The following is an 8,713-nucleotide window of genomic DNA, read 5'->3' on the forward strand; positions in this document are numbered from 1 at the left end:
ACAAACGAATACGGAAGGAGACGAGATTGTGATGTAGGGTTGTGTATTGAATTTTTAAAAATTTACCATACCAAAAAGACTTATTAAAATTATTTCCGTAAAATTTAAAACATAAACCTACATATCTGTTTTTAATAACTATTTTTTAGTTACTAGTTTTTAATAACTAGTTTTTAATAACTAACTAAAATAATAAATTGTTTAAAAAATATCTGACAATTTTTGGACACTCTTTCTCACCAAAATATAACTGGGAAGTGGTTAAAATGAACATTGTCAGTTGGAAAAATCTGCCGAAACCGACGAAACAACAATGAGGTCACCTCGCGCGTATTGCGCTACATCATGAACCGCACTAGTCAGTGAACGTTTTTTTTTCTATTTTCTGCAGACCTACACACGTTTGACTCATGTCGAAATCGCGTGTTTTTAGTGGTTTTCTATTAAATTATTATCTATGTCTATTATCTATGGTCTGCCGGTTGGGTTGTGTTCAAAATATTATCGATGGATGTAATATCGCAACTAGCGATGCTAAATGCAGTATAATAAAGGCTGTCGAATACCAGAACTGGCAAATTGTTATTTTTCAATGCTTGTTTAGACCCAGAGTATTGACCTAATAGGTTTAGCAAGTGGCAAATTAACATCCACTACTCTTTAATAAAATCTGGTAATACAACTTCCACTCTGTAGCAGTCCATATGATCTTCTTGGGATCAAACATGGTAAAAAAAAAAAAAAATTGTAGCTGTACACTAATTGCTACCATTTATGGTAATCGGTCAGGTTGAAGGTCGGAGACAAGGATTCAAAATGAATACTAAGGCTTTTCCACTGACACAGACCCTGCATGCCACTGAAAGACGAAAAGGATGGAGGGTAATTGTCAATATTGAGATCCCTAGTGTAGACTAATAGCGAAATGATATTTATTATAAAACGCTGTCAACGTAAAAACAAAAATGTAAAAATTTCCAGATTATGTACTAAAAAACTAAACATGCTTTTAATCATCACTTTCATGCAGGGACAACTACTGATTGCAATGAGCTCCCTGTGAGCGTAAGCGAAGATTTTTTTAGAAATATTACTATAAATATCAAATCATTGATCAAACAAACTGGCACAGGGTTGTACTATGATCAAGTATATCATGTATAATAGCAGACAAAGACTGGTGGCCATACAATGACCTACAAATAACAGCATTTACCTGACCGGCGTATCCCGCAGTACCGCTTTCAATGAGCGGAACATCGGCAGCCAAGCACATCCGGTTCACATGGTTCCTCGCAGCTCTATTATCGAGAGCATTCATCACCAAGGAAAATGACTTGAAGAAGCTCACTTCATAATTGTTACTGAAAAGAAAATTTAGAAACATAAATAAATACAGTCGAGCTCGGTTATTACGATCACGGATATAGCGAGATCTCGGATGTAACGAGGAAACATTCGTTGACAAAACATTTGTTTATGATTTCCTCCATACATTTATTCACTTTTATAACGAGCTGCTTATCGGATATACCGAGCTAAAACATCGTCAAAATTTTCTTAAAACTGTTAATGTGTGGATCGTTTAAAAACATTTCTACCCTAAGCAAAAAATCCGACAGGACAGGATGCCGCCGGGTTCGGATTATGTTTAAGACACTAGTTAAGTGTCAAGTACCTACCTAATTGGTGTTTTCGCCGACAAGATTGAAAGAGTATCCACGCATATGGTTGAAAAAAAATACAAGGTTTGTGTAAGTAGGTACCTACCAGCGTTCATTTCAATAAAACAACTTCATCAGGTGAAAGATCGTTTTCTGTCTTAAAGCGTGTAAAAAATTATCTGAGAAGTACTATGGGAGAAGAAAGATTTAATAGTATGGCCATTTTGTATATAGAGCAAGAAATTTTAAGCCGAATTGACACTGCCAAAATAATTGACAAATTTGCAAGAAATAAAGCAAGAAGAAAATTTGGTACTGTTCGGTTATACGGAATACAGCGGAAAACACATTTTGAAAATAGCCGATAAACTGGATTAGGTATTTGTTAGTTTGGGTTAGTTTAGGTTAGGTTAGGTTGGGTTAGGTTAGGTTAGGTTTGGTTAACCTAACAAATAATCCAGTTTATAGGCTATTTTCAAAATGTGTTTTCCGCTTAATTCCGTATAACCGAACAGTACCGAAAATTTATTTAAAACATGTTTTTTTTATTTTGTTTCTATTACCTTTGTTATATTTTATGTTAATAAATTAATGAGAGTTTTGTCACACCCATGATTATTGGGCCTCTCCCGATAGATTAAATTAATTATTAAGTATAACCTGACCTCCTAGTCAACAATGGGCGTACGTACGTCCAAAATTTCTTGATTAACTGTCAAAATATTCAACATGTACTTAGCACGTAAGAATTGTATCTAATTATAATAATAGTATGTCAGAGAAGAGTGTGATTTGCCGAATAAAAGAGACGAAAGCCAAAGGGATTTAATAATAAGGAGTATGTAAGGGAAGGATGGCAACACTGTTCGATAGAAAAAAGTCAGTAGAGTCTGGGGTCGCCATCGGAGAGTGAATGTCGGTCCCACGACTCGGGAGTAAAAAGAAACGACATAACCACGCATGGACGTGAATAATTAGTTAGAGAAACGGATATAGAGAATTAAGTTTAAAGTTAAAGCGAATTAGAGATTAAGCAGTAATATTAAGTGACGGAATGTGTAAGAGTAATATTGTGAATTGATGGTGTGTCGATATAGACAAAATATAAAAAGCACGTTCTCTGAACAAAACAATCAAAACTTTTTCATTTTACTGCTACCTATTTCTGTTTATTTAATTTTTGTGAATCCCGGGTCCTACCAACATCCCGAGCTAGCCACAGGATCCGGGATATCTCAGTTTCTACGCATAAAACTTTTTTTTTTCTAGCTTGAATTTGGGGGCCCCGAAATTTTTACCGCTCAGGGCCTTTGCTTGACTTGATCCGCCCCTGATTTTATGCTCCATTGTCCTTACTGACTATAAAAAATAAACGGAATGATAAATGAATATAACTTATAATTATTCTTATGAACACTAGGATAATGTGTACCTACCTCTTTACCTACTATCAATAACAAGATTTCTGTGAAATATTGCCATTATTTATCAAAGTATTAATCAACAAATTATCCATACTATCTACCGACATGACATAATATCCTTCATACTGAGTATACAGAATAAATGGAATAATAAATGAATATAAGTTATAAGATAATGTGTACCTCTTTAGCTATCCTCAATAACAACAAGCTTTCTGTGAAATATTGCCATTTATCTACGGATCTATCAACACACGTTTGCGACGGTTTGTCGCATTGAAGTATAATAATTATAAATTATATTATTTCGAGTAGTATCTTCGTTGCAACGCTGTGCCATTTCTACGGCAGTCGGCGACTAATGAACTCGCCTGTTCAGACTTGTTTAGTATATAGTGAGAGGTGGTGGGGGTCGCTACTCGGCCGAAATAATAGAATAAAATGGATCGGCTGGACTGACCATTTTACTAAGCTACTCGACTAAATTTGTCTGTTCAGACACGTTTATTTACCAAATCACTCGCTACTCGACTAAATCACTGGAACAGTCCGAACAAAGCTTTAACATTGTCTTCCAGTATATCGACGATATACACTTAAACATTGCTTTAAAGATATAAATCTTGTCTTACAACGGTGGGTTCTTATGTTTGATTTGCTAAATTCAAATGAGTAAGAAGGTGAAAATACTCACGTTGTAATACTGTCATGGTATGCCTTAATGTTGACATTTGGGTTGAATTTCAATGCGCTATCGCGAGCTACTTCTGCTTTCGACTTCCCGACATGTTCTTTATGAAAAAGAAACTGTCTATTTAGATTACTGACATCGATTGTATCCAGGTCGATCTGAAAAAGGAACAGAGTGTCATAAAATCTACAGTGATGTCAGTCATCACAGGTTACGGATGCAAAGCTTTTACTTACGATGTCAATGTTTTTAAAGCCCGATAGAACCAGGTTCTTAAGTAATTCGCAACCGATGCCACCGGCGCCAACAACCAGTATTTTGGAATCGGTGATGGCTTGGCTCAAATCATTTTCAAACACGCCGGTAATTTGGGCCGCCATGATTTCACAATTCTGAATTCACAACACCGACCTGAACTGAGAATGAAAATACAAAAAATGCAAAGGAAAGCAGCAGGAGAAAAACACGCACCAGTGGAGCCACCTAAATAACCTAAAAACCAAAAACCATGGATCATAGAGCATTCGAATAATAATTATTCTGAACTACCTAGGCATTATTGTATAATCAAAAATTTTCATAACTTTGAATAAGGATGCACTACATATAATTTGTTATAGAATCTAATTTAGGATGTAGACGTGAATTTAACAATTTCAAAAGTGATAGCAGAAAAAGTGATAATAAAAAAATAAATTATGTAATTTCATTCGATTTTCATTTTGCTAGTTTGGTATCAATGGCGCCGTCAGTCAGATAAGTTGGCGTACTGAATTAACCAAACACCAAGCTTGCCGCATACAAACGTCTAGAATTTTGTGTACTATTTGTAAAATCAATCTTTTTAATGTTTAAAGTGTCAAGTTTTAAAAATAAGCAATGAGCCTCGCGCCGTCGGCGCTGTAAATTGACGTCGTAGCGTTTTTAGATGCGGGAGGATCGAAAACCATTCGCACAGATGAGGATGACAGATTCGAAAATGGAAACTGCCAATACGGACGCAGTCAATCTCGGCGTAGGGGAAGCCGACGCCGAAATAGGCGAGGAGCTGAAGCAGCTCGAAGAAGTGAGAGACTACGATACAAGGAGTGAAGTATCGAGCACGTCGTCCGACTCCGGGTCGCCCGCCGCGGCCTCCGGAGGCTCGGGGTCGTCGCCCGACCGGAGGACCCGACGCTCCCGTCACCGGAGGGACAGGCCCGACGAAGGCGGGGACTCGTCCCCCGAGCCCGAGCGGCCGAGGTCGCGCGACAAGGCCAAGAGCTATGACTACGTGACGAAACTGAACTATCTCTTCAGGGACACCAGATTTTTCGTCATTAAATCGAACAACGCCGAGAACGTTAGTCTGTCAAAGGCCAAAGGCGTCTGGTCTACTCTGCCCCAGAATGAATCGAACCTGAATCGGGCGTTCAGGGAGGCGCGCAACGTCATCCTGATCTTTTCCGTCAAGGAGAGCGGCAAGTTCGCCGGGTTCGCCCGGTTACACGGGGAGTCCCGTCGGGACGCGCCGGCCATCTCGTGGGTGCTGCCTCCGGGCCTATCTGCGAAGGCCCTCGGCGGCGTCTTCCGGGTGGACTGGATCTGTCGCAAAGAGCTCCCCTTCGGTGGCACTCTGCACCTATACAACCCGTGGAACGATGGGAAGCCGGTCAAAATCGGCCGCGACGGCCAGGAGATCGAACCCAAGGTGGCCGAAGAGCTGTGCCGCCTCTTTCCGGAGGACGACGCTGTCGAGCTCACACCGATTCTGCGTAAGTCCAAGGAGTCGTCCAAGAGGGGGCTGCCGCGGAGCACCTCCTTCCGTGCCCCTGTCTCCTCCGGGAGCGGTGGCTTCCGCGGCAGAGGAGGCCCCCGTGTCCGGGGTCGCCGCAAGATGTACCTGTCGGGGCGGAGCCGAATCGGCGGTGGGGGTGGACCCTATGAGCGCCGCGGCCATTCGCCGTACTCCCGCGATCGGCTGCCATCGTGGTTCGGCGGTTCCCGGGAGCGGTCGTACGGTGGCGCGGCGGCTGCAGCCGAGGCCTACGTGGCGGATTACATGCGAACCATGCAGAACCGTCTGCCTCCAATGCCGTACGCGCCGCCCCCCGGTTACTCCGGGTCAGTGGCGCCGGCTTACGAGTCCCCGTTACCTCCCCCCCGCTACTATGACGGCCCCCCCCTCCCAGAGTACCCTAGCTCGTACGCAGACAAGAGGTCATATGACCGCTCAGTGGATGAGTTCCTGTGGAGGACGAGCGAGCGCAGCCGGGCGCGGTCCCCCGCCCGGGAGCGGGCACATCATCGCAGCTACCGGGACCGCCGATGAACGCCCCCTCCGCTGCACCTTTTTAGTTTATGTTTCGCGAACCGGGCGAGTCGTGAGCCTCGCGTGTATTTTTAATCAATAAAGTAAAGTGTTGACGAACTGGACTTTTTTTATACGACTGAGCGGCGGCCTCCCCCGTCCCGATGAACATTTCCACTTTTAGGATTGCCACCGACCGACTGTTTTATTAGGACTCATATTTTTTTACTTTTTTTACTCCGGTCTGGCCGCGGCAGTCGGCCGACCTTCCTGTGATACACGTCTACAGAGACGGTCGAAGGAGGGTGATATATTTTTGAAGATATCGCATAAGGCATGGACACTTCTTCGATTTGCGTGCAACGTGCGTGCGTATGAACCTACAAAAGTATTATTAGGTACAATATATAGTTTTTAAAACCTGTGTCGCATAATTACTACATTTCCAAAGCGCAGCTGATTATTTATCTACCAGTTTACCTACACAGTTCTACCTAATAATTAACATTTAAGTTCGTGTTGACTGAAGAAAAGGATACATTTTACTAATTTTTGCCCATTTATAATATTAGTATATCTACTGGACATGGTTTTTGCAAGAGCGATTCACTCACTTGTGAATTATAAGAATCAGTAAAGAAATTCATTTTTCTTTGTTGTGTAATTCAAAAGAAGAATGAGAAACCACAATTATTATGTATTTAAATTACTTATGTAGGATACATGAAAATAATCTGACAAAACACTGTACATTACATACTTTAATTAGCGCAGTGACACATCTTTTCATAAGAAAGGACTTATCGAATTCTTCAGTCACTAAGATGATGATACTGAAATTCCATTTCAAAAATATTAATTAATGTCATATGTGTGATAAGTGGTCACGGGTGAAGAAAATTTAATTGACGCATTACAACTGAAAATGCCATTCCCCACATTGTAATATTAATATCCAATGACTACTTAATTTAATTTATTTTGTTTTCAACACTATTTGTACAAGATGACAAGAATGATAAATTTTAGGATTTAGCTGTTATTGCAAAACTATCATTCTACTCATTCATTATTCTTATAGGCATTAATCTTAAAACTGACTAACATCCTGGGACACTCGGGCTAAAGTGTGTCCATCTGATGTTTCTATGGTAACATTGTGGTGGTATTTTCAGTTTCAACAGTAAACGTTCCCGGTCCTGTGTAATTTCTCCAGTAAATGTTGTCATTTTTTCATATCGTAAAAACCATAATACATTCTCGAATTATATATCGGGCCCAATCATTTTTTGTTTACTCCAATAGGGTTAAGGATAAGAAGTAATAACTGACTGAGTATTTCAATTAAAACGATATCTTTTGCGGTCTGTGCAAACAACGCAGAACAATTTATTGTTTTTTTTTTTCATGATTTCATGTAATTCTGAGTATTTATAGAAATACAAAAATCAAATGATGGATTTCCATTGGAATCTGAGTAATCATTATTGAAATTATGTACATATTTTTGAAATCAATTCAAATTTACAGATGTTTCTTATGTTTTCTATTAATTGTAATTATGTTGAGTTCCTAGTTTTGTATTCTATTTCTTTTGTACATATTGTTTCTAATGGTTGTAAGAAAAAAAAAATGGTATTAATACTATCTTGTTTTTGGTATAATATTATGTAAAAATTTGTGTGAATATTTATAAAATCATTATTTTAATAATTTGCATTTTCTGTTGTCGTATGAAGAGATATAAGATGGTTAGATGATGAAAAATCGCACGGCAACAATAATTTAGATCCTTGGGAGATTGGCGGCATGGCCTCTACATCCTAAAACAGGCCCCCCCGGCTAGGATCTTTGGCAGGCCCACCTACCTATCACTAAGTTTAATGGCATGTGTGACACTCGATACAAACATTTTCAAAATTGTGTTGGAGGTAAAAGTTCCCCTTCAGTGTATTTTTAGCGATTTTTTTTGTAGTTTTGTTACATCTATTTGAATCACGGAGATGTCGAGTATCAACACAAAACGGTCAACACTTGCACCGCACAACCTCATGTCGTGTAGTAGCTCTGCAGGCGACTTTGTTTTATTATTAGAGTAAATTCGTGATATGTGTTTATCTCACATGTCTGATCGCCACTCCGGGCCCCTAGGCTAGAGCCCTGTCAGCCACCCTTACGATAATGCATTATTAAGTAAATACTAGAAAAGATTAGTATCTATATTATTCATTATATCACGTATCAAGTATTTGTTATTGATTCATCAAGACTGGACATCCGTTAAGAGTAATGCAGACATATGTCTTCCCTCTTTATGTCACACCCCCTGAATAAGGGTCGATCAAAGCGACTGCCACAGTCTTAGCAATACACCTGATCCTCTTTTTGCACGGTTTCGAAATAACATGGTTTAAAAAAGTACTAATTATTTTTTATTTACATTGATTTTTTTGGTTTAAAAAAACTAAAAAGAATAAAAACACATTATGTACACATTTATCAAAAAATTGCATTATCCTTAACTTATCCTTTTTTACACGGTTTTGTTTTGCACGGTAGTCTTTAGTACGTATCCCCCGTGCAAAACGAGGATCGGGTATACATACACTACAAATAAATACTTATTCTGTTTGTCACCATATCT

General features: G+C 39.5%; 2 protein-coding genes across 2 annotated transcripts in view; one reads left to right on the forward strand and one right to left on the reverse strand.

Moving 5' to 3' along the window:
- Uba2 (Ubiquitin-like activating enzyme 2) overlaps positions 1-4,197 on the reverse strand; it is a 34,013-nt gene extending 29,816 nt beyond the window's left edge. The window contains exons 1-3 of the mRNA XM_085959594.1: positions 4,016-4,197; positions 3,783-3,937; positions 1,217-1,364 (exon numbers count right to left, since the gene is read on the reverse strand). Coding sequence (XP_085815720.1) covers positions 1,217-1,364; positions 3,783-3,937; positions 4,016-4,159 — 447 coding nt within the window. The 5' untranslated portion in view covers positions 4,160-4,197. The remainder of the gene's footprint in view (positions 1-1,216; positions 1,365-3,782; positions 3,938-4,015) is intronic.
- A 96-nt stretch (positions 4,198-4,293) lies between these two features.
- On the forward strand, positions 4,294-7,771 carry Ythdc1 (YTH domain containing 1). Its single transcript, XM_085959595.1, has one exon. It carries the CDS (start codon positions 4,708-4,710, stop codon positions 6,088-6,090), a length of 1,383 nt encoding a protein of 460 aa, XP_085815721.1. The 5' UTR covers positions 4,294-4,707; the 3' UTR covers positions 6,091-7,771.
- The last annotated feature ends 942 nt before the right edge of the window (positions 7,772-8,713 follow it).

Source organism: Rhyacophila brunnea, unplaced genomic scaffold, assembly GCF_057557595.1.
Source record: "Rhyacophila brunnea isolate RB1 unplaced genomic scaffold, BYU_Rbru_1.0 scaffold_9, whole genome shotgun sequence".
NCBI lineage: Eukaryota > Metazoa > Arthropoda > Insecta > Trichoptera > Rhyacophilidae > Rhyacophila > Rhyacophila brunnea.